At 42.5% G+C, this 26,844-nt stretch overlaps 1 protein-coding gene across 5 annotated transcripts in view; it reads right to left on the bottom strand.

Moving 5' to 3' along the window:
- LOC111949606 (E3 ubiquitin-protein ligase TRIP12) overlaps nt 1-26,528 on the bottom strand; it is a 48,229-nt gene extending 21,701 nt beyond the window's left edge. For 2 of the 5 annotated variants that reach the window (XM_070434074.1, XM_070434078.1), the window contains exons 1-12: nt 26,447-26,528; nt 14,346-14,492; nt 12,852-12,977; nt 11,839-12,617; nt 9,220-9,325; nt 5,517-5,659; nt 5,062-5,145; nt 4,841-4,936; nt 4,039-4,190; nt 3,905-3,940; nt 3,594-3,689; nt 3,251-3,343 (exon numbers count right to left, since the gene is read on the bottom strand). In XM_070434074.1, the coding sequence (XP_070290175.1) occupies nt 3,251-3,343; nt 3,594-3,689; nt 3,905-3,940; nt 4,039-4,190; nt 4,841-4,936; nt 5,062-5,145; nt 5,517-5,659; nt 9,220-9,325; nt 11,839-12,617; nt 12,852-12,977; nt 14,346-14,443 (1,809 nt within the window). In that variant the 5' untranslated portion in view covers nt 14,444-14,492; nt 26,447-26,528. Of the gene's footprint in view, nt 1-3,250; nt 3,344-3,593; nt 3,690-3,904; nt 3,941-4,038; nt 4,191-4,840; nt 4,937-5,061; nt 5,146-5,516; nt 5,660-9,219; nt 9,326-11,838; nt 12,618-12,851; nt 12,978-14,345; nt 14,493-14,889; nt 15,124-23,424; nt 23,544-26,095; nt 26,233-26,446 lie in introns of those variants that run through there. The other 3 variants (XM_070434075.1, XM_070434076.1, XM_070434077.1) reach the window with 3 other exon arrangements.
- Nucleotides 26,529-26,844: the final 316 nt, after the last annotated feature.

The following is a 26,844-nucleotide window of genomic DNA, read 5'->3' as shown; positions in this document are numbered from 1 at the left end:
CATTTGCCAAATGCAATGTGCGGGAAGACACCATTCTAAACATCACACCTGTCAAACCACCATTCTAAACAGCAACCTGATAACAGTTCCATATGTGACAGATAAAACTGTTAGAAATTTAGAGGGGGAATCTAAAGATGCAACAACTAGGAAGGGTTGCTAATATGACTAGGGTTGTGCCTTTGGCTTCTGGACAACAACAAGTTCATATGAAAACATATGAACAGGAGAGAAATTACTTAAGGGTTGGTTCTATAGGGAAGTAAATGGAAATAATTTTGCCAAAATTATATTAATGATTCCTGTCAATACAGCAATAAAATCATTCAAAATACTTTATCAGAAAGCATGACTTAGCCAGAGGAATCAAGGATCCTTAATTAGCTTCTTTAAAAAAATAATGGCTGAGCTTCTTCAAAAAGAAATAGCTGATTATAGCGGTCAGTGAAAAGGACCCAAAATATGAAGATAGTGTAGAGTATAAATTTAAATGTTGAGACAAGGGGAGAGGTGTGGTGAAGATATAGGAGTTTCAAGAATGGCTCTGCTGTTTCCCACCTATTCTTGCACATTCATTGTGTGAATAGACCATTACATACGTCACCAGTAGTAAATGTACCGTTAATCCCCTTCATTTGGTTACATACATGTGTTAATGCAGGCATTGCAGTCATTTACTGTACTCCTCACACAGTTAGCTATTTGAAAAACCTTTCCAACAAGCTCCCACTCGATAATCACCAAWCCTCAGTGTGAAATAGCAATGATATAGGCCCACTGGGCATTGACTTAAGGCCACGAGTTCCATGCACTAATTTCTTTAGCCGCCAATGGATCGCAGTGTATCAATGTGTTAATTTGGTAGGGGCGGCGATCTCGGATTAATTGACTTATGATTAATACATTTAAAAAAAGAATTAACCACATAAGAATGAAATTATTTAATGACTGTTCCACAAAATTAAGCACATGAAAATCCTAACTGACACGCAGAATGGTAGAAATGGTCAACTTCCAAACTTCAAACTCACGCGATGCCTATGAAGTCTTAAAAAAATTACGTCCAAGTTTCCATGGGTCGATTTTGCCTATAGGCGGATTTGAAGCAAGGTAAGGCACGCCTCATATGAAATAAAACATTCAGGTTTCAAACAAGTAAGTTCTCAAATGCATACTGCCTCCAGCTCACATTGAAAAGTGATGTTTGACGCACTGATTGCCTGCACTTGAATGGTGAATGGCCTGCGCACTAAAATTACAAGTTGAGAAATCCAAATAGCTATTTTTAAAATCGTGCACCAAAACTGGTAACACGTGATTGCATTTACAATTTTTGCGTAAATGAATGTGCTTATAAAAATAACATTTTACTCCAGCAGCAACCAGCTGAGGAGCAGCAGGAGAAATCCCACTCAAAATAGGCTCTGTATGCTGTGCGCGTGTGATAGTTGGATTTATAAGATGCATAACTAACGAAAATACACAGGCAAATTATATATTATTACACCGATTAACCTATAGACCGATAAGCATGGCGGTCAAATGTATCTAAGTCAATTAATAAAAAGCATTATTTTGTAGGGATGCGCCGATATGTCATTTTTGGCCGATACCGATATTTTCCTTATGCATTCTACTACATTTAAAATCGTTGAAACACCCACACACCAAAAAGTTGTTGGCATTTACGCATGTCTCCATTATCAGTAAAACAATCAAAACTTATTTATTTCACTTACTTGCTGTTGTGTTGTTCAGTCGTTTCATTCTCAACCAGGATTTCGTCAAGCAGTGTCAATGGCCTCTTCTGTCGTGGGTCCTCTTCGTCAGTGCGCACTGTCACTGTGTCCGTTTCCATCTTGTCCAGCTGTGTCTAACATTTCACATAAACCCTGTTTCTTGTCTGCATGGAAGTAGAGGTCCTTGTACCTAGCATGGTGGCGACACCGTAATGAGGCTCAAAGAGAACGCCAACGAATCGCATGTACACAGCCTCTAGTAGAGTACTTTTACAAGTTAAACCCATGATCTGTCGGCAGCTTCGTTGAGCAGGCTAGGAGTGTGTTCATGTTTCCAAGTTTAAAACATGTTCGCAAATGCCATTGAAATGGCAGCAGCGGTATGAGAACCAGCACATTCTTGAGCATGCAACACGGCTTTCCTCAGTACGAAATCCTTGCCGACCCACTGTTCTGTCAGACTCAGCATGCTCATGGGCCTGACATCGCTGGTCCAAATGTCAGTCGTGAAGATAATAGCAGTGACCCATAGCAAGTAGCTCATGGATGTGCGTTTCAACAATACTGTGTAACTCCGGTAGGGCAACATCTGGAAAAAAGCGCCTACTTGGTAGTGTGTACCGGGGCTCGAGGTGCTCGACCAGTCAGCGAAAGCAGACATCATCCACGACAGAGAACGGTTGATTGTCAAGGGCAATGAATTCCATTATCTTGGCGTTAGTGGACTTTGCCTTAGAGATCTCGCTGAAATTTTCTTACTCTTTCAAATGACTGCTTGACTTGAACTTGTTGGAAGTGTGCTTCTTTTTTGTTGTTGCTTTTGTTCTAAACAGTCCCTGAACATCTGGGGGTGATGCACTTTCAAAATGAGTCAGTAGGTTTGTGGTATTGAAAGATTTCACTTTCTCCCCTCGGGAAATAATAGCGAGATAAACATTGCATATAGAATTTTTTATTATCTTCCTTTGAAACATCAAAATAGAGCCACAAAGCAGACATTGTGGGCTAGGTTAGGAATCCTGTGTTGCGCAGTATTTTTCGTGGCGTCAACTACCTACGTTATATAGGTATGCACGTCAGCTTTGACATCGGTTTTGCACAGGCGTTATACTAGACATCAGGCCGAAGACGGCATTTTTAATATCGTCCGATTCCAATTTGCTTACCGCTATATCGTGCAACCTTATTATTTTGCAATGGGATTTCTTTACTCCCATAAGGCGGCGTACAATTGGCGTCGTCTGTGTTAAGGCAGGGTTTGGCCGTCATTGTAAATAAGAATTTGTTTTTAACTGTCTTGCCGAGTTAACTAAAGGCCACTTAATATTTTTTACTCCCGTTCATTTTGGCCGGCAACAGTTTTATTTATCAACTATTATTTCCGGCTAATGGAAAATATGAGGTATATCTATCTAACATACAGCCACCACCGTCAACACTTATTTTAAGGTGAGCCCATGAGAGCAGAAATGAGAGAGAGGCAGAGCTGAGCCAGAGGGAGCAACACTTACAGCCTGCAGGATGGCTTTGCTGTGTCGCCTTGACAACATCTCTAAGGCAGTCAGGGCCTGCTCCGCCACGTCAATGAACTGAATCACCTGAAGCTGCAGACAGAGAAAGAGAGCTATTATCATATCCACCACCGTTTTATGACTGCATATGAATGAAGAGGGAACAAGAACATGAGAATGACAAATGGAAGACAAGAGAACAAGGTGTGGGCTAGGAAAACCTGGATTGCATTCAGCAGGCATGAATTGTTGGGACATGTTTTCAAACGTACTAGGTAGTACTGAAATTTGAATGAGTGTGTGTTTGGTGCCTACTGAACCTGAGCAGAGGGGGTTATCCTACCTTTTCCAGGAAGACGGGGATGGCATCCACGACCACAGCAGAGGACCGAGGCAGCGCCTCCATCATGTAAGTGAGAGCACGGGAGGCGTGGTTCATCTGAGCAGAGGCACGGGGTAAGATACAGATTTCAAACATAACTCCAAAGCAATCCTTGTTGGCTGGAACCACAGTTAAAACACTGTACTGAGGTATAGTTATTTGCAACAAAATATAACCAGGAGACAGAGTGTAGCACCTTGCAATGTAGGCCTAATGTCATGGTGAAAATGACATTGGGTCCCCCCCCAAAGATATAAGCTCAGGATACTCACAATGTCAAAGTTATGCTCCATCTGTAACAGTGTGATCTGTGAGGAAGAGAAGAGGGGATTAAGGGACTTGGCAAATCAAGTCATGGTGTAAAATGACTTAAGACTAAAGGCGGACAAAGCATTTTGTGACTCACCAGAGCAGGCACCACGCTCTTCACGGGGAAGCCTCCTAGCGTCTCCTCGTTGCCCATCACTAGAAGCTGGCACATCTCGATAGCGGCCTGGAGCTGCTGGGACTCGTCGCCGGTGGCCTGCAGGCCCTGCAGCAGCTGCTGAGCCTTGGAGCCTGGAAGGAGAGGGATAAAGCAGGTCAGAGTAGAGACTAAACAGCAGGGCCAGTATTCACAAGAGTAGGAGTGCTGATATAGGATCAGTTTAGCCCTTAAGATATGGGCTAAACCCCTCGCCATATAATGAGATTATATGGCGAGGGGGAATCAGACCCTAGATCAGCACTCCTCCTCTGAGAAACGTTTTTAATATGGGCCCTGCCAGGAGTGCAGTCAGCACACTTGGATTAGAGTTGAGTGAATAGCAGGTTAGAAGAATAAAGACAGACATAAGTGAACTCAACATGCCTCCCCTGAGGGAGAATGGAAACATCCTGCTCACTCGGGGCTCCCGAGTGGCGCTGCAGTTTAAGGCACTGCATCTCAGTGCAAGAGGCTTCACTACAGACCCTGGTTCGATCCCGGGCTGTATCACAACCGGCCGTGATCGGGAGTCCCATAGGGCGGTGCACAATTGGCTCAGTGTTGTCCGGGTCAGGGGAGGGTTTGGCCGGGGTAGGTCGTAATTGTAAATAAGAATTTGTTCTAAACTGACTTGCCTAGTTAAATAAAAGTAACAAAAAAAAGGAGAAATAACAAAAATAAAAAAGATGTTAAGTGGTAATTAAATGGATTCTGGACACAGACAAGATGGTGTAGCACTCACTGGCTCCACTGCCTATAGTTCTGTGAAACAGCTGGGACATGCGGGGTCCCAGGGGCCCAAAGAGGTGTGGGGGTAGACCCCTGGCCTCCAGCAGGGCTGTGGGGAGAAAACAGCTAGGTTAGACAACAACCAAAGACCCCGCAACACCAACAAGGGCTGACAGGGAACTCTTAGACAGGAACATAGGCACCTGTATCTAAGGAAAGCTGTGATCGTCATACCTTGGAGTCTGCCCATTTCAGAGTCATCGGACTCACTCTCACCGGATGTGGTCATCCCTACAGCTCCGGCCACTGAGCTAGAAGCTGGAGAAAATTAAGGGGCAATTAAATCACCATTGTCATCATCAAAATTACAACAAATTCATCAAACACAGAGTTCAGGTAAGGGTCATACACACCCAGGCAGGCCTAGGAAAACAGTCAACGATCTTTAAGTGTACACACACACACCAAGCAGAGGCTACATCAAGCTTAGGCTGGATCCTATGCGTTTAGAACAAACACATACCAGAAATTTGTGGGATAGTGCAAAAGATGTTATCCACTAAGGGTCAAGGGGAGAGAATCTCTGCTACCACAAGCAGGTAGTGTACCATTATAGGTGTAGCACTGAGTTTGTCCCTGACCATGAGAGCTGAGAAGGAAAAACTCTGTGCCCTAGTCGCAGTAGGTACCTGTACCCGAAGCCCCCTGCGGGGCCTCATCAGTGCGGGCGGCCGAGGAGTTGGTCCCATCCTGGTTGTTGTCCGAGTCAGCCATCTTCTCTTGTCGGCGAGCTTCGGCTGCCCCGCGCTTGCCCAGGCCTGAGCCTCGCCGACTGCATGGGGGGGGGGCATAGTGGGACTGAGTGACTACACAAACTAGACCACAAAGCCAACAATCAAACATGGCGGCACACAACTGACATTCCTGGTCATAAGGCAATCACTAACTTACACTTGTGTTTCGCAATGTGAACATATGTTCACACACACACACCTGTGAGCAGATGTGTGCAGGTACCGACAAGAAGCGCATTCACATTCTTGAATGGTTAAACTGTCCAGTAAAAATTATGTATATAACTTAAAATAGTTATGTTACCTCATACCCAAATAAATGTGGCCAAATAAAGTGTGTGTGTGTGTGTGGGGGGGGCTTTAAAAAATATAAAAAACTTTTGGAAGGAAAACTAATTAACTCATATTGGAATTATAGGTCATATCTTAGAAACCAGTAAACACTGGACAGTTAATTGAAAGGAATAATTCACCTAAAACCACTAATTCAGTGTTAAATAATAATAAATTTAAATCATTTTGTCATTATAATAAGGTTGTTAGCAAGATGTCGAAATTTGTTGCAGCACAAGTCGACTACAACACACACAATGCAAGGCGCTCTCACTCAGAGGGCTAGGTAGCTGGCTAGCAAATATAGCTACACACAATAATGACAAAAACAATATTAGCATGTATATTAGCTAGCCAGCTGTAAAATCAACAAACTGCAGGAGTCTACAATATTACCATGTTCAACCTGCAGATCGTCTGCCTCAAGGAGGGGGGTGCTGACCTTGCTATGGCAACAGCCCTTTCCCATACATGCAGTAAAGACATTAATGGAACGCCGGGGCAAGAGCAAGGATGCGTCATTGGCTGCCATTCAAAAAAATCTGATCTAACAAAATGGATATTGATGATTTAGGAGGAGTTTTAACAGGCTCACAAATGTGGTTACTATAATCCGACATGGATATATTTAGCTGGATAGTATTTAGTCCTTTTCGGGTTTGGAAAAATGTCTGCTAAATGCTTACTCCTATTTGTATAAGCTGGTAGCAAGGCTAGCCTTAGAAATTGGTAGGTGATGTTTTAAGTGTGATGCATTTGATTGGTGATGACGTTAACATGTATTGGGGTTGACATCCATTCAAGTATTATACCCGGATGTTTACCGCAAGATTGTGTGAAATACACTAATAGCCTAAATGTAGGCACAATAAGGGATTCTGAATCTTTCCCCCGCGTGCCTGGAGTTTCCATTGTTTTGGTCGAGTTCCATAGATCTATTTACAGAATCTATGCTTTCCCACAGACAGCCCAGGGCAAGAAGGGAGGAGAAAAGTTCATTGCAGATTTTTTCAACCCTTATTTTTATCAGGTAAGTTGACTGAGAACACATTCTCATTTACAGCAATGACCTGGGGAATAGTTACAGGGGAGAGGAATGAGCCAATTGGAAGCTGGGGATGATTAGGTGGCCATGGAATTTAGCCAGGACACAGGGGTTAACACCCTTACGATAAGTGCCATGGGATCTTTAGTGACCACAGAGAGTTAACTTCTCTAGGGTACGTGGGGCGGTAGCGTCCCACCTCTTCAACAGCCAGTGTAACTGCAGGGCGCCAAATTCAAAACAGAAATCCTAATAAAAATTCCTCAAACATACATGTATTTTACACCATTTTAAAAGATACACTTGTTGTAAATCCAGCCACAGTGTCCGATTTCAAAAAGGCTTTACGACGAAMGCAAACCAAACGATTATGTTAGGTGAGTGCCTATTCACAGAACACAGCCATTTTTCCAGCCAAAGAGAGGACTCACAAAAAGCAGAAATATAGATGAAATGAATCACTAACCTTTGATGATCTTCATCAGATGACACTCATAGGACTTCATGTTACACAATACATGTATGTTTTGTTCGGTAAAGTTCATATTTATATCCAAAAATCTGAGTTTACATTGGCGCATTACGTTCAGAAGTTTCAAAACATCCGGTGATTTTGCAGAGAGCCACATCCATTTACAGAAATACTCATTATAAATGTTGATGAAAATACAAGTGTTATGCATGGTATTTTAGATGCACTTCTCCTTAATGCAACCGCAAAAAGCTTTACGGAAAACCATGCAATAATCTGAGGTCGGCGCTAAGAGCCCAATCAAGACAAAAATATATCCGCCATATTGTGCAGTCAACAGATGTCAGAAATAACATTAGAAACATTCACTTACCTTTGACAATCTTCATCAGAATGCACTCCCAGGAATCCCAGTTCCACAAGAAATGTTTGTTTTGTTCGATAATGTCCATCATTTGTCCAAATTCCTCCTTGTTGTTCTAGCGTTCAGTACACTTTCCAAACTCACGACGCGCGGGCAAGTCCAGCGGAAAGTACGGACGAAAGGTTAAAAAAGTTACATTACAGTCCGTAAAAATATGACAAACAAAGTATTGAATCAATCTTTAGGATGTTTTTAACATAATTCTTCAATAATGTTCCAACCGGAGAATTCCTTTATCTTCAGAAGTGCGACGGAACAGAGCTCGCTCTCACATGAAAGCGCATGGTCAGGTCATGGTAGACCTTACTCATTCCCGTCTCCTTCGGCCCCACTTCACAGTAGAAGATTCAGACAAGGTTCTAAAGACTGTTGACATCTAGTGGAAGCCTTAGGAAGTGCAAAATGACCCATATTCCACTGTGTATTCGATAGGCGATGAGTTGAAAACCTACAAACCTCAGATTTCCCACTTCCTGGTTGGATTTTTTCTCTGTTTTTTGCCTGCCATATGAGTTATGTTATACTCACAGACATCATTCAAACAGTTTAAGAAACTTCAGAGTGTTTTCTATCCAAATCTAATACTATGCATATTCTAGCTTTTATGGCTTTGTAGCAGGCCGTTTACTCTGGGCATGCTTTTCATCCGGACGTGAAAATACTGCCCCCTACCCCAAAGTTAAGAAACCCATTTAATGTTCCATCCGAAAGACAGCACCCTATACAGGGCAATGTCCCCAATCCCTGTCCTGCGGCATTGGGAAACTGAGTTGAATAATTTGGTCCACTGTTTAGTTTGAGCACATCTAATCGAAATATATACTTAGTCACGACGACAGACAGATGTATGCCCATACCATCTATTGATTGATTTGGTAATCTGGAGTGCAGGTAATCATTTTAAAACCCTTATGAAATGTGATAGTGTGTTATTCCCCATTCCAGTGACAAGAACCTTATGATGATGAGTTACAACACGATTTCCTGATTACACACTGTCAACTTAGACGTTAAATCATTGTGAAAATAGTTATTTTACCAACTCATAGAACATAACCAAATTGACAGGGTGTTTCATGTCTGGAGTGGATTTTCCCCTTTAAACATGTTATGGCTGACAACACTTTTGAATGCACTGAAAGATCGACTTCTCAGGGACAATTTCATTAGGTATTGCCAAGGAAGCCACCCGCTTCCATAGAATATTAGATGTATATTTTAATACTTTTTGTACACACCGAAATACAGCCGACTACAATTGACTTGGGGCTTTAGACTAGAGAAGTTGAGAGATGACATTGAGAGCAGTGTGAGGCTGTAGTACCTGGTACTGGCGCAGGAGCCCGTGGTCTTCTGGCGTGTGCTCCGCCGAAAGCTGGGGAGCTCTGCTGGAGGAGACTCGCTGCGCTTCTTAGTGGACTTCCTCAAACCTGATGAGGCACGAGGAGCCAATGAGTAAACAGTCAAGGCAAAAGACAGGACAAACCACAGTGATAGTAGACCACTAGAAATGTGTTATATTGCTCTCATGATAACCAGTTCATCCATTTCCATCACTTAAGAGGAATATGTAACGTAAATGATTGAGCTATGCAGAGATGCCACTATATATAATGTTGGTTTAGTCTACAACCATTACTAACCAAATGGTGTCTTAAGATATTTCACCCAATCCGTTTCAGCAGTGATAAGGGGTGTTTTTCCAGTAGAAAATCTGGAATATCAGTTAACTCCCTAAAGTTAAAAACAAGTTGTTGTTTTTTTACCCCAAATCTGATTTTAACTGATGCCAGCCACCTTGGTTAAGTACAGTAGTAGTTAGTGGTTGACAAGTGGCATAACGGTCAAGAGCAAGGCAAGGACTGGTTCAGAGGGGTCGGCACCAGTCACTCATAACAGTAAGGGAGGACAGTCACACACTGACAGCTCTGGTGTTGTTCTCAGTCGAGAGCCCAGTGCCACCGACGCTGGGTGAGAGTATAAATAGCCCATCTCTCATTAGTACAGAACAACCTTCATGCTAAACCCGAGGGTCCCAACAGAGTGCAAAAATATGACACCGACTGACCTTTTCCCAACACAGATATAATACAGGGTCGGTCAGCAGACAAGTAGCCACAAACCCAACCACACACATGTCCCCCAGTAACACCAGTTACACAACAGAATAATCAAATGGCAATGTACTGTTGCTACAGCAGGAAGCCTGTTACGCGCCATCACAGCCACACCGCGTACCCACCATGCAATCTAGCTTACTCACCATTATAGCAGCAGAGACGACAGACTGAGAAGATGTTGTGTGTGTGTGTGTGTGTGTGTGTGTGACAGTGTGCACTACAAGTGAGAAAATGTGCCCCTCCCCCCTTAATAAAAGTGGGTGAATCACTCTCTGCTCCCCTCCCCAGTGAGAACCTGACGCTTGCTAGTCAACCGGCAGGACGGTCTGGTCAGGACCTCTCAGAGCGGGCACATGTTTGGAGCTGGGCCCTGTGGCAGCGTGCCCAGCATCGGTTACCATCTTGGAATCCCCTAGCCCAAACCAGAACGCACTGATCATCTTCCACTCACCCGCATGCACTACATTTGTGACAGCTCCCCCCTAACCCACCTAGGAGCTTTAAACTCAAGACTGTATGAGTGAACATTAGGAGCCATGCATTCACTCTTCTTCAAAACAAACTACAGCCAGAGTCTGACCTTCACCCTACAATTCCCATAATGCATTGCTGTATTGTGACCTCCGTAACCTCAGGGCTGATTGTGTCTGATCTGACAGCAAAAGTGTAGTGCCTCCGAGCACGTTAGCGAGCCCACCTACCTAACACATGAGAGGCTGTAGTAAATTAGTCTGTCCTTCACAAATATCCATTTGCGCCACAGTCCAACCGGCTACAGTAGAGCCACCAGACAGATTATTTACATCTTCCAGTTTGAGGCCGGCCTGGTACTGAAACCTGAACCAGTCAAGCCAGGTATTTGCAGATCTTTAAGGCACATATTCTCCTCAATTTCGATCTTGTCTCATCGCTGCAACTGCCCAACGGACTCGGGAGGCGAAGGTCGAGTCATGCGTCCTCCGAAATACGACCCGCCAAACCACACTTCTTAACACCCGCCTGCCTAACCCTGTAGCCAGCCGCACCAATGTGTCGGAGGAAATACCGTTCAACTGACGACCGAGGTCAGCCTGCCACAAAGTCGCTAGAGCGCGATGAGGCAAGTACAGCCCCCCCTGGCCAAACCCTCCCCTAACCCGGACGACACTAGGCCAATTGAGCGCCGCCCTATGGTACTCCCGAACTCAGCCGGTTGTGATACGGACCGGAATCAACCCCGGGTCTGTAGTGACGCATCCAGCACTGCAATGCAGTGCCTTAGGCCTCCCGAGTGGCGCAGCGTTCTAAGCAATATGGTTTACCACTACACTTATACTAATCCATACACTCCAGATCTGTAAACTTTAAAGGGTTAGGGCCAAAGGGAACGAAGAAGCAAATTTGGACAACCTTTATCAGTTACATGTGTGTCTGTGGGAGTTGATCTGCAAGGTTCGCTCTGTGTGTCCATGCATGCTTATCGGCACCGACTGTCTGCGCAGGGTTAATCCCCGCCGTGTGTGTGTGGTTTAGTGTGCCTGGTGGGAGAAGCAGTCACCCCAGCAGCAGCAGTCCCAGTGCAGAGTGAATTTCTGTAACTGAGGCCGCAACAAGGGTCCTGTGACATTTAATCCCAGTGTAACCTCTACCAGAGCCACACAACAACCCTCCAAAGACTGCTGCTCACAGAGCCCTACAACCTTTGAACCTGAAGGAAGCAAACCCTTTCACACTGGCTGGCTGACCATTACAAATATGAGCACCCCAAACCCAACTCCACCCTTGGTTGAAGGGAAATGTGAAACGGTCCACACAGGTACGAGGAGAGGGCAGGACAAACTCACTTGCTAGTTTGGCTTGTAGTCCTGAGGGTCCAGGTTTGGAGGCGGTCTCTGTCTTGGAGGAGCTGGGTAGGGACAGTTTGGGCTTTGGCAGGTTGACTTTGGGACTGAAGCGGGCCGCCCACTCAAACTTAGACGAGACGGCGGCTTTGGCCTGCTCCTTGTCACGGGTGCTTCGGCGTGGGGAGGGGCTGGAGGCGGAGCGGGAACGACGTGCCTTGTTCTGGTCTTTGCCCTGCTTGAGCCTGGCGCCCTGTGTGGCAGTGGCACTGTTAGTGCCTGTGGAGGAGGAGGAAGAGGTGGAGGCAGAAGAGGAGGAGTCAGTCACCGTGCTACACCCAGCTTTGGCTGAGGCGGCCGACTTCGACGCCAGCTTGGTGGGTTTTGCAGATCTGCCGTCGGTACGGTTGGGGAGCGACCCAGCAGTGCTGCTCAGACAGGGGAGGGAGTCAGCCTTCTTCCGTTTCAGAGTCGGTGAAGCCCCAGAGGCCCCGCTCTTCTTGCCGCGGCCTGTAGGCGGCTCTGTAGCCAGGGGTCTCTTCTTGGAGGATTTGGCAGGGCCTTTCTTGGCCTCAGTGGTACGGTCTCTGGGTGGGGGGTTGGATTTTGACTTCTTGGCTGGGGTGGGGGTGTAGGTGTTGAGGTCAGGTGCAGAATTTCTCTTCAACCCTCGGGTGGTGCCTTCAGTCTTGGATTGGTGTGCTGTTGGCTCTCGCTCTGATGTCCCTGCGGCCTCTGGGTCGTCTTGCAGCACAAATGAAGCCACAGACAGTGACAGACTGCTACTCCCAGGGCGGTGGAGGAAGAGAAAGAGAGAACCTTTTAGCACAGTGTCCAAACTGGAAAGACAAAGTGATTAAGTACAACGCTTCCATTCAGTTAATTTAGGCCTACAGTAAATAGCCAACGGCGCTATAGATGGAAAAACAATAGTTACATTTTTATCTAAGCGCAATAGTCTGTCAAAAGCAGACCCCACAAACACACAGTGAGTGGTAAGGAGAGAGGAGGGGTACCTTCTTGAGCTGTGCCCTCTGGACTGGCCAGAGGCTGAGCTGGTTGCGGCTTTGGAAGCCTTAGATTTAGGTCTTCTACTTTCAGGAGGGGAATTTGCTTTATGTTTTACCTGCTCTGACTGTAACCTGTAAGGTGGGGAATTAAAGAGCAAGTGAGTGTGGATTGTGTGTACATCACTTCATATCATAAATAAAAGACTTGATTAAGTCATTCCCACATCATTGTTCACCCATCCTGTACTGCTCCAAGGAATGCCTCTGGAGAACACCATGCAAAACAATCTAAATATACTTGTAAGATTAATACAAAAGACACCAAATCATGCTTTTTCCTTTAACTCAACACATTGTAAAGGCTTAAGACATTAGTAATACATTAGAAGGAATGTCAAGCAATCCCTTACTTGTTCAAACAGACAGACTGCAAGACAGAAACACACCAAAAAACAAACAAACATGTGAGAACACNGTGGGGGGTTGGATTTTGACTTCTTGGCTGGGGTGGGGGTGTAGGTGTTGAGGTCAGGTGCAGAATTTCTCTTCAACCCTCGGGTGGTGCCTTCACTCTTGGATTGGTGGCCTGTTGGCTCTTGCTCGGATGTCCCTGCGGCCTCTGGGTCGTCTTGCAGCACAAATGAGGCCACAGACAGTGACAGACTGCTACTGCCAGGACGGTGGAGGAGAGAAAGAGAGAACCTTTTAGCACAGTTTCCAAACTGGAAAGACAAAGCGATCAAGTACAATGCTTCCATTCAATTAATTTAGGCATAGAGTGAATAGCCAAGGGTGCAATAGATAGAAAATAAACCATATTTAAAACACATTTTTATTTAAGTGCAATTGTCAAAAGCAGACCCCACAAACACATAGTGAGAGCTAAGGAAAGAGGGGTACCTTCTTGAGCTGTGCCCCCTGGACTGGCCAGAGGATGAGCTGGGTGCGGCTTTGGAAGCCTTAGATTTAGGTCTTCTACTTTCAGGAGGGGAATTTGTTTTATGTTTTACCTGCTCTGACTGCAACCTGTAAGGTTGGGAATTAAAGAGCAAGTGAGTGTGGGTTGTGTAATCACTCCGTATCATGAATAAAATACTTAGTTATTCCCCTATCATTGTTCACCCATCCTGTACTGCTCCAAGGAATGCCTCTGTACAACACTGTGCAAAAACAACCTATATGTAGGTGTACTGTTAGATTAATATAAAATACACCACAAAGCTTTTCCTTTCACTTAAACACATTGGAAAAGCTTAAGAAATATTTAGAAACAGAATGAACGTTATCAGCTCCAGCTCTGATAAGGTTTAGGCCCTTATTAAAGTTCTAATATCAATGGTGAATAGGAAAAATGGCAGCCATTTTGAGAAAAGTAGAGAAGACTATACAGTAGAGAACAGCTTCAAGCATGCCCTCACATGTTCAAACATACAAGCAGAATCCAAAACATAACACAAACAAACAAACGAGAAAGATATTCAAATGTGCTGGGTGGCTTACCTTCCCGCGACTGTATGGTCTTGTGGCTGGGCCGCAGCAGTGTTCCTCTGTGAACGGCGCAGTGACCCCCCTGGATTGGAATTAGGCCGGTTGGACATTGGCACCTCTCTCCTGAAGGGACATACCCTTTCTAGACACTACCATTCACTAGGCCGAGGAGAAGAGAGTAAAGATCAGATCACGGGTGAGACATCAGGGTGCCCTTGTGATTACAATGTTCCCAAACAAAGTAAAATCCAATGGACAGATGTGTTAGCTATTGATGTCAATGCTGCCGTTTGACTCAAAGAAGTATTCCATCAACCCCACTAAATGATCAATCTCAGGACCATGTTTGCTGCATTTACAGAGGCAACCCAAATCAGATTTTTGGATCCATCAGATCAGCTCAGAAAAATACCTGATGTGATTGGTCAAACTACCAATTAGTGGAAAAAATAACTGAATTGGGCTGCCTGTGTAAACACAGCCCTGGTAAATGATTCACAAAAATGTACACCTGATGATACAAGCCCCTGCCTAACAAATCAATCGTATTACTCACATTACCAATTGTTTGAAGGCAGCAAAGGGCAGTATGCAAGATCAATGAGCCTCAGCCAAACACATCACATGGAGACATACACCTCTAAATCTGATCAGACCAAAGATAGAGGGCAGATTGATCCAATGAGACAATGACGACAGGCCCAAAATAACTACACAAACTTAAAACAAAGATGCATATAGATTTAAAAGTAGTGATGGACCCATGACATTTTTGGCCAATACCGATATTTTCCTTACCAAAAAAAACAGATACCGATATTTAAAAGTTTCTGCGGCCTTCTAAGCAGTCTATTACAGTTAAATAGTTCACACACAGACGCAGCGGTCTAAGGCACTGCATCTCAGTGCAAGAGGCGTCATTACAGTCCCTGGTTCGAATCCAGGCTGTATCACATCAGGCCGTGATTGGGAGCCCCATAGAGCGGTGCACAATTGGCCCAGCGTCATCCGGGTTTGGCCGGAGTAGGCCGTCCTTGTAAATAAGAATTTGTTCTTAACTGACTTGCCTAGTTAAAGGGTACACACACAAAAGTTATTTTGTTGGTATTTCCATATGCCCCCATTACCAGTAAAACAATCAAAACCTATTTCTTTCACTTACTTGCTGTGCTGTTTTGTTGTTCAGTCGTTTCATTCTCAACCAGGATTTCTCATACTATGGAACGACATTTGGGTCTTTGTGTCAAATAACACTATTTGACGTGTCAAATAAGCTTGTTGACCAATCAGGACCTGAATATGACTGCACATCACATAGTGTAATAACTATGTACAAAATGTGTTAAATTATCACTCGTATTTCATGTCACAACGATTCATCGATACGTATGCTATAATGCCGGTAAAGTTCTCGCACACCTACAGTTCTGGTTAGAGGTCGACCGATTAATCGGAATGGCCGATTAATGAGGGCCGATTTCAAGTTTTCATAACAATCGGAAATCAGTATTTTTTTACACCTTTATTTAACTAGGCAAGTCAGTTAAGAACACATTCTTATTTTCAATGACGGCCTAGGAATGTTGGGTTAACTGCCTTGTTCAGGGGCAGAACGACAGATTTTTTACCTTGTCAGCTCGAGGATTCAATCTTGCAACCTTACGGTTAACTTGTCCAACGCTCTAACCACCTGCCTTACATTGCACTCCACGAGGAGCCTGCCTGTTACGCGAATGCAGTAAGAAGCCATGGTATGTTGCTAGCTAGCATTAGCCTTATCTTTAAAAAAACAATCATAATCGCTAGTTAACTACACATGGTTGATATTACTAGTTTATCTAGCGTGACCTGCGTTGCATATAAACGATGCGGTGAGCATTCGCGAAAAAGGACTGTTGTTGCTCCAACATGTACCTAACCATAAACATCAATGCCTTTCTTAAAATCAATGCACAAGTTTATATTTTTAAACCTGCATATTTAGTTAATATTGCCTGCTAACATGAATTTCTTTGTGTCACGTCTCTTGCAACAGAGTCAGGGTATATGCAGCAGGTTGGGCCGCCTAGCTCGTTGCGAACTGTGTGAAGAATATTTCTTCCTAACAAAGACAGCAAACTTCGCCAAACGGGGGATGATTTAACAAAAGCGCATTTGCGAAAAAAGCACAATCGTTGCACGTCTTTCAATATCAAAACATCAATGCCTTTCTTAAAATCAATACACAGAAGTATATATTTTTAAACCTGCATAATTAGCTAAAAGAAATCCAGGATAGAAGGCAATATTAACCAGGTGAAATTGTGTCACTTCTCGTGCGTCCATTGCACGCAGAGTCAGGGTATATGCAACAGTTTGGGCCGCCTGGCTCRYTGCGAACTAATTTGCCAGAATTTTACGTAATTATGACATAACATTGAAGGTTGTGCAATGTAACAGGAATATTTAGACTTATGGATGCCACCCGTTAGATAAAATACGGAACGGTTCCTTATTTCACTGAAAGAATAAAAGTTTTGTTTTTGAGATGATAGTTTCCGGATTCGACCATATTAATGACCCACGGCTCGTATTTCTGTGTGTTATKATAATTAAGTCTATGATTTGATATTTGATAGAGCAGTCTGACTGAGCGATGGTAGGCACCAGCAGGCTCGTAAGCATTCATTCAAACAGCAATTTCGTGCGTTTTGCCAGCAGCTCTTCGCAATGCCTCAAGCATTGCGCTGTTTATGACTTCAAGCCTATCAACTCCCGAGATTAGGCTGGTGTAACCGATGTGAACTGGCTAGCTAGTTAGCGGGGTGTGCGCTAATAGCGTTTCAAACGTCACTCGCTCTGAGACTTGGAGTAGTTGTTCCCCTTGCTCTGCATGGCTAACGCTGCTTCGAGGGTGGCTGTTGTCAATGTGTTCCTGGTTCAAGCCCAGGTAGGAGCGAGGAGAGGGACGGAAGCTATACTGTTACACTGGCAATACTAAAGTACCTTTAAGTACATCCAATAGTCAAAGGTAAATGAAATACAAATCGTATAGAGAAATAGTCCTAAAATTCCTATAATAACTACAACCTCAAACTTCTTACCTGGGAATATTGAAGACTCATGTTGAAAGGAACCACCAGCTTTCATATGTTCTCATGTTCTGAGCAAGGAACTTAAACGTTAGCTTTTTTACATGGCACATATTGCACTTTAACTTTCTTCTCCAACACTGTTTTTGCATTACTTAAACCAAATTGAACATGTTTCATTATTTATTTGAGGCTAAATGCATTTTATTATTATAAGATGCATAATATTATGCAAGTATTATATTAAGTTAGTGTTCATTCAATATTGTTGTAATTGTCCAAAAAAAAAATTTTTTTTTTATTTATTTGCCAATTAAAATCGGTAACGGCTGTTTTTTGGTCCTCCAATAATCGATATCGGCGTTGAAAAATCATAATCGGTCAACCTCTAGTACTGGTCACAAAAAAAAAACTGTCTAGCTCATGAATGCAATCAACGTTCTTCCCCAAAAACATAGCAAAACGACAATCTGTTTCAGTAGCTAGATAGCTAGCTATAAAAAATAAAAATAAAATAAAAAATTGTATTAATGGTGGCCGGACACATCTGTGAAGCTAGCCACAATACGGATTAGCCACAAGTGGACTTTGCGGTTAGCCTTCAAAATAAAAGTATGGCATAATTCCACAATTTGTATTCATTTACATCATTGTCAATGACATTGACATAGTGGCAAATTCCACTACTGTGCCTAATCCTTATTGTGGCTAGCTTCACAACACAACCGGCTCGAGCCTCACTAGCCACTTGAATATAGCTGGCTGCTTATAACGTTAGCTATGGGAAACAGGGTTAAGTAGCTGGCTAGCTATTTTCATGAACTAAAGTTCAATTTCAATAGGCGAACAAGTGGCTACCTAGCTAATACTTACGCACAAGGATTCCTAAATCACTGCTAAGAATAATGAAAATGACTGCAGTTTCTACAGGTCATTGTTTTCAGGCTGGTTGTATTGGTTGTGGTCGAACAAATAGCTTATTAAAAGCGCGGTATTGTAAACACATAGTTCGTGGCCAGTGTGCGCTTGTTTGCAGACTTCTGTTGTACAGCTTTGACAGTACTACTGATAGTAGTGGTGGCGCTTGGCTTTCACGTGCAAATTCAGCACACACAACAGTCAATAATATAACTGTTATTTGACATGTATCTTTTTTGACACGCAAAGACCCAAACCGCATTCCACAGTATGGAGTGAAGCTAATAGCAGTGACTATTACTGTGTAACTCCGGTAGAGCAACATGTGTACTGGTGCTCGACCAGTCGGCGAAAGCCATCACCCTCCAAGAGAGAACGGTTGATTGTCAAGGGCAATGAATTGCATTATCTTGGCGCTAATGGATTTCGCCTGAGCTGTCTCACTGAAAATGTCTTACTCTTTTTAACTTCTCTGGGATAGGGGGCAGCATTTTCACTTTGGATGAATAGCGTGCCCAGAGTAAACTGCCTCCTACTCTGTCCCAGATGCTAATATATGCATATTATTATTACTACTATTGGATAGAAAACACTCTGAAGTTTCTAAAACGGTTTGAATGATGTCTGAGTATAACAGAACTCATATGGCAGGCAAAAACCTGAGAAAAAATCCAAACAGGAAGTGAGAATTCTGAGGCTGGTCGATTTTCAACTCATCGCTTATTGAAATCCTAGTGGGTTATGGATCTGTTTGCACTTCCTACGGCTTCCACTAGATGTGAACAGTCTGTAGGACGTTGAATGAAGCTTCTACTGTGAAGTTGAGCCGGATGGGAGGTGTTTTAGTCAGTGGTCTGGCAGAGAGCCAGGTCCTGGTCACACGCATTCCACATGATATCGACTTGCGTTCCATTACTTCTATAGACAAAGGAATTCTCTGGTTGGAACGTTATTGAATATTTATGATAACATAAAATATTGATTCTATACTTATCCTAAAGATTGATTCTATACTTAGTTTGACAAGTTTATTCGACCTGTAATATAACTTTTTGAAGTTTGTCCGAAGTTCGCCTGGACCTGCACGAGCGTTTGGATATGTGTACTAAACGTGCTAACAAAAGTAGCTACTTGGACATAAATAATGGACATTATTGAACAAGACAACAATTTATTGTGGAACTAGGATTCCTGGGAGTGCATTCTGATGAAGATCAAAGGTAAGGGAATTTTTATAACGTAATTTCGTATATCTGTTGACTCCAACATGGCGGAGAAATGTTGTTTCTATCTGAGCGCCGTCTCAGATTATTGCATGGTTTGCTTTTTCCGTAAAGTTTTTTTGAAATCTGACACAGCGGTTGCATTAAGAACAAGTGTATCTTTAAAAATACATGTTTTACATAGAATTAATCAAAGTTTATGATGAGTATTTATGTTATTTGATGTGGCTCTCTGCAATTTCTCCGGATATTTTGGAGGCATTTCTGAACATGGCGCCAATGTAAACTGAGATTCTAGGATATAAATATGCACATTATCGAACAAAACATACATGTATTGTGTAACATGATGTCCTATGAGTGTCATCTGATGAAGATCAAAGGTTAGTGATTCATTTGACCTCTATTTGTGCTTTTTGTGACTCCTCTCTTTGGCTGGGAAAATGGCTGTGTGTTTTTTGGACTTGGCGGTGATCTAACATAATCATATGTTGTGTTTCCACTGTAAAGCATTTTTATTTTTTTAATCGGACATGGGTAGATTAACAAGATGTTTATCTTTCATTTGCTGTATTGGACTTGTTAATGTGCGAAAGTTACATATTTAAAAAAAAAAAAAATTAATTTCCCGCGCTGCCTTTTCAGCGGAATGTTGTCGAGAGGTTCGGCTAGCGGAACGTGTGTCCTAGAAAGTTTAACGAGAATTTTATCTTTAAAATGGTGTAAAATACTTCTATGTTTGAGGAATTTTAATTATGGGATTTCTGTTGTTTGAATTTGGCGCCCTGCAGTTTCACTGACGATGTGGGACGCTCACGCCCCCAGAGAGGTTAACGACTGCTCTAATTTTTGACTGCTCAATCCACACAGCAGACATTGTGGGCTAGGTTAGGAATGCTGTGTTGCACGTGGCGTTATTATGCCACGTACCTACGTTACATAGGTATGCACTGCAGCTTAGACATTGGTTTTTAACATCGGCGTTAAACTATGTTGGCATTTTTAGCTAATATCGGCCTATTCCGATATATCGTGCATCCCTAGTTATTTTAGATTATGACACCTAGCTATATAGTTAGCTAACTATAGCTACTGAAACAGATGTCGTTTTGCTACGTTTTTGGGGAAGAACAGTTTGCATCCAGCTAGCTAGCCTTTTAATTTTTATGACCAGCACTGTAGGTATGCGAGACAACCAGCATCATAGCATACGTATCGATGAATCGTTGTGACATAGGAAATATGAGTGATAGTGTAATAAAAAAAAATGTAAAAATGCGTATGTGTTAAATTGGGACGTGTAGTCATTCAGGTCCTGATTGGTCAACCAGCTTATTTGACACATCAAAAAGTGTATCTTTGACACGCAAAGACCCAAACGGCGTTACATAGAAATCCTGGGTGAGAATGAAACGACTGTACAACTAAACAGCACAGCAAGTATGTGAAAGAAATAGGTTGATTATTTTTCTGGTAATGGGGATATACGTAAATACCAACAAAATAACTTGTGTGTGTGTGTAACCTTTATTTAACTAGGCAAGTCAGTTAAGAACAAATTGTTATTTACAATGACGGCCTAACCCGGACCATTTGTGCGCCGCCCTATTGGACTCCCAATCACAGCCAGATGTGATACCGCCTGGATCCGAACCAGGGACTGTAGTGACGCCTCTTGCATTGAGATGCAGTGCCTTAGACCGCTGCATCCATTGGTGTGTTTCAACTATGCAACTGTACTAGAATGCTTAAAAGGCCCCTAAAATTTTAAATAAAAATTGGTATTGTTTCTTTTGCCAAGGAAAATATCGGAATCGGCCAAAAATGTCACATCGGTGTATCACTAATCTTGATAGCATGTCGTGTTTTGACATGTTAACTTATTAGCATAGACATGAAATATGTCTAAAATGTACTCTCACTTTGAGACTAAATATAGTTCACATGTCAACAATCTTTTACCCCAAAGTTGTGCATGAATCGGTTGTTGCTAAACAACCCACGGGTCTATATCCAAGCTATATTGATGGAGAATGGTGATATCGTACAGGCCACGAATACAAATCATGAGTAGGATAATTGACAGTTCACGCCAACCTTGATATTGAGATACCAATGGCGTGCTGTTCTGTAGCTCAAGACTTGATTCAACCCTGAATTGAATTGCTAAATTTAAAAAGCAAATGCCCAATTTTACAAGATAAACACTGCAGTTTGAAATTAAGCAAATCTAGATATTTACATTTGTCTTCCAACAGAGTGGAGGTGAGAATGCCAGGGAGGCTGAAAGTAACAGCTTAGCGAGGGTTCCAATTTTATTTAACCTTTATTCTGATTCACGCAACGATTCACGCAACGATTCACGCAACGATTCACGCAACGATTCACGCAACGATTCACGCAACGATTCACGCAACGATTCACGCAACGTATCCTCAGATCCTCAAAAAGTTCTACAGCTGCACCACCGAGAGCATCCTGACTGGTTGCATCACTACCTGGTATACAACTGCTCGGCATCCGACTGCAAGGCACTACAGAGGGTAGTGTGTACGGCCCAGTACATCACCGGGACCAAGCTTCCTGCCATCCAGGACCTCTATACCAGGCAGTGTCAGAGGAMGGCCCTAAAAATTGTGAGACTCCAGCCACCCTAGTCATAGACCGTTCTTTCTGCTACCGCACGGCAAGCGGAACCATAGCGCTAAGTCTAGGTCGAAGAGGCTTCTAAACAGCTTCTACCTCCAAGCCATAAGACTCCTGAACAGCTAAACAAATGGCAACCCATACTATTTGCATCCCCCCCCGCTATTCTGTTTATTATCTATACATAGTCACTTCACCCCTAACTACATGTACATATTACCTCGACTAACCGGTGCCCCCACACATTGTACCAGCACCCCCGGTATAAAGCCTCTAGTTATTTTACTGCTGCTCTTTAATTATTTGTTATATTCATTTGTAATTTTTTTACAACATTTTCTTAAAACGGCATCATTTGGATTAGGGCTTGTAAGCAGGCATTTCACTGTAATGTCTACACCTGTTGTATTCGGCGCATCTGACAAATACAATTTGACAGGCCTACTGCCACCAAAACGTATTACAGAGGAACTTAACAGCCGTGAGTAAAAGTCCTAACTGGAAGGAAAGGGAGAATCACATGGAAAAAAGGGGGTCAACTTCAAGCAAGAATCAGATACTAGTCACTCTTAAATTATGGCTGACATTCATTAATGCACTTCCAAATTTTGGTCATATTGTATTATCACGCAAAAATAAAATATAATTTGATTCTGCAACAGGCAACTTTGAGATTCCATAATACACTGAACAAAAATATAAAAACTTGTTTTTCACAAGCTGAAATATGAGATCCCAGAAATGTTCCATATGCACAAAAAGCTTACTTCTCTCAAATGTTGTGCACCAATTTGTTTACATCCCCGTTAGTGAGCATTTCTCCTTTACCAAGATAATCCATCCACCTGACAGGTGTGGCATATCAAGAAGCTGATTAAACAGCATGATCATTACACAGGTGCACCTTGTACTGGGACAACAAAAATGTACACTAAAAAGTGCAGTTATATCACAAGACAATGCCACAAATATGTCAAATTTTGAATAAATTGGCTTATTGACTGCAGGAATGTCCACCAGAGCAGTTTTCATCCCTCCATCGTAAACAGCCTCCAACGTCGTTTTAGAGAATTTGGTAGTAAGTCCAACTGGCCTCAACCACATACCACGTGTAACAACGCCAGCCCAGGACCTCCACACTCGTCTTCTTAACCTATGGGATCGTCTGAGACCAGCCACTCGGACAAGTGATGAAACTGTGCTTTTGAACAACCAAAGAAATTCTGCACAAACCTTCTCAGGGAAACTCATCTGTGTGCTCGTCGTCCTCACCGGGGTCTTGACCTGACAGCAGTTTGGCGTTGTAACCGACTTCCATGGGCAAATGCTCACCTTCGATGGCCACTGGCACGCTGGAGAAGTGTGCTCATGGATTAATATTGGTTTCAACTGTACCGGGCAGATGGCAGACAGTGGTGTTGTGTGGGCAACAGGTTTGCTGATGTCAACATTGTTTACAGAGCGCCCCAGAGAGGCGGTGGGGTTATGGTATGGGCAGGTATAAGCTACGAACATTTTATTGATGGCAATTTTAATGCACAGAGATACCGTGACGAGATCCGGAGGCCCATAACCGTGCCCTTCATCTGCCGCCATCACCCCATGTTTCAGCATAATGCACAGCCCCATGTCGCAAGGATCTGTACACAATTCCTGGAAGATGAAAATGTCCCAGTTCTTCAATGGCCTGCATACTCACCAGACATGGCACCCATTGGGCATGTTTGTGATACTCTGGAATGACGTGTACGACAGCGTATTCCAGGTCCTGCCAATATATCCAACAACTTCGCACAGCCAATGAAGAAGAGTGGGACAACATTCCACTGCATGAGGCAAATGTTGGTCCCACCAGATACTGACTGGTTTTCTGATTCACGCAACTACCCTTTATTTTAATTTTTAAATTAAGAACCAATATGTTTTCAGCACTGATTTCCATGACTGATCAAAACTTGTTCTCTCATGCATCTCATCACTATGCAGCAGACAGACATATGGTGAGAAATATTTTGGAACATCAAATCACAATACATATCGAATGACAATACATATAGTATCAGCAGCTAAGTATCATGAGAATATCATAGAGGTCTGTGGCAATTACCAGCCCTAGAGTCAACACAGTAAGTTGGCAGGTAGACAAAAAAGCTGATTTGTAAACAACATTTCTGCTTCCATTAATTAGCTATGCATTTCTAAGCAAAGTATCACCAATGATTCACTAAAGTTCCTACGCAAATCTCCAATGAAATATGGCACAATGACAAATGAATATTTCAGGCCTTGCATTCTAAGTTTAAAAAAACACAGTAATCGCAGTAAAGGTAAAATCACAGTAAAGAGCCTTCACCATGTAACGTTCCAGTAGCTCACCTATAATAAACACGCGAGTTTAAGTAAATGCTCATGTTAAGAGTCGAGAGGACTCAAAGGTGGAATTTGAACAGACTTAATTCGTGAGTTGATTATGATGCACGTCTTTAAAAAATTGAAATCTGATAAACTAGCTACATGTTCTTCACGCCGGATGTATGCCGTCACTCATGTTAAGACCCAATGAACTGCGATATTGATCATAAAATAAGAGAACAATTGGCAAGCTCGCAAGGCCATCTTTGCCAGGCCTTCTCTGACTCCATCCTAGTCTTTATTTATTCGTCCCAACTGACAATTGGTGTTTTACCATGTTCCACTGTAGTCATATACAATAGACAGTTCATTACTTCGATTAATATAATAGCTGTCATTATAACTAGCTTTTATTAGCCTACACTAATTTATTTCAAGCTCGTTTTACAAAGAGGCCTTCATGCTGACGTAGTTAGCACCAGCTAGGTGGTTAGCAAACCCAGTCCCGTAATTTCAATTTGACAGTAAAGTTAGCTACCAATAGACAAAGAGCCTAGTATGGCACCTTCCAGATTGTAAAGCGATAACGTATGACTTAGCTAAGATGTCTGGTTATTAATGTAAAAATACATTTAAGTCCGCAAATAACATGTTAGCTAGCTATGTATTAATGTAAGATGAGCTATGTGACATGAAAATGCGTAGTTGGTGGACTGTTGTCCTAAACATTCAGCTAACGTTAAAGACAACCGCACAAAAACATGTAGATAAAAAAAAAAAAAACTTTTGCGCTGGCAAATCTAAATAACAATTGTCTGATCTTTCCATCAAATTGCAACATCGGCCAGACTAATATTAACTTAGTTGTACTAGCTAGCAAGCTTGCTAACTAGCTTTCTTGTTAGGACAGGCTAGCTACGTTAATTTTAGTTGTTCAAATGGGATGTCAGACAAACTCCATCCAACGATATTCACACGGCATTAACTAACGTTAATCTGGTAATTTAGTTTCTGTATTTATCTGACGTTAGCTATGTAACTAGATTATGTTAGCTAGCTAACGGTAGTTCGCTGGATAGTTTTGATAATTATTGTATCGCCTCAGTAATTTACCAGCTGTCGACGTGTAAGAAACGCAAGATTTAAAAGTAACGTTAGCTATGTAGCTAGCTAAACAAGCGTTTACTTGATTAGTTATGGCTAGCCAAATGGGAAGCTAAAGTTTCTTGCCCCTAGTTAGCAATGTTAAATTCGTTACCTTCTTACTTTCTAGCCTGACGTTATAAATTATTACTGTAGYTAGCTAACGTTAGCTCTATTAAATGGGGAATGCCATATTCAATAACACGATAACTTAACTTTTACACACAAGTTGCAAGAGGTGGTAGCCAGCTAACGTTAGCAGCTTTTTAATATTATGTTAGATACTAACGTTACATGTTGACCTTAACCCGAACAATATCGGGTTAGGTAAGTTAGTGTTAACCGGCTAACAAATGTCGCTAACTCCGATCATTGCTAACGTCGTTAGCTAGATAGCGAGGTAACTTACCTAGCTGGTAGCCAACCAACTAGCTAAAATGTTTGTTTCGCCGACTGGCTAACCGTATGCTATTTCCAATTCAAGAGTTATTGTTTGGTTAGCGAGCTTATTTTGCTGCGCTAGCTACCTATGTTGATGGAAAAGCAATTGCAACACGAAATGGCCTCTGAACCTTCTTTGCTGCTTGCATCACACAGAAAAAGCAGGAACAGGATTCGAGAGATGACAATTGGAAACCATATTTTTTCGCGAGACGGATTCTCCATTCCTCACAATTATTTCAGTCTTATATTATCAATGAGCCCCCCCTCAAACTACTAAATAAGACGCCACTGAACGTTAAATATATCATGTTATTACCTATTTGTTCCAGTGTTGTAGTTGTAACAGACAGTGCTCCACTCTCTCAGCCTTCACATCAGCTGAGGGACCTGCAACTGCAATATACCTCCGCTCTAAAGTGTCCCATTCTTCCGCTCGGAACTACTTTCAATTTAGATGATAAAGTCGACAATGAAACAAACCTGCGCCAAATAAATACATGTATTCAATAACAATTTACTGAATGTATTTACTATTGTCTACAGTTGTGTTCAGAAAATGTAAAATTATATTTCACAGTAGGATAGCTGCGAAATATTAATCCGCTGGGTCGTGACCCCCTAATCCAACTGTTTTCTCGAAAATATACATGACATTGTGGGTTGATCATTATTTTATTTATATACTTAAATTATCAATCACTCAATGTATACAGT

This window comes from Salvelinus sp. IW2-2015, linkage group LG22 (genome assembly GCF_002910315.2).
Source record: "Salvelinus sp. IW2-2015 linkage group LG22, ASM291031v2, whole genome shotgun sequence".
In the NCBI taxonomy this organism is placed as follows: domain Eukaryota; kingdom Metazoa; phylum Chordata; class Actinopteri; order Salmoniformes; family Salmonidae; genus Salvelinus; species Salvelinus sp. IW2-2015.
Note: the sequence above shows the minus strand (reverse complement) of the source record. Positions and strands in the feature narration are given on the sequence as shown.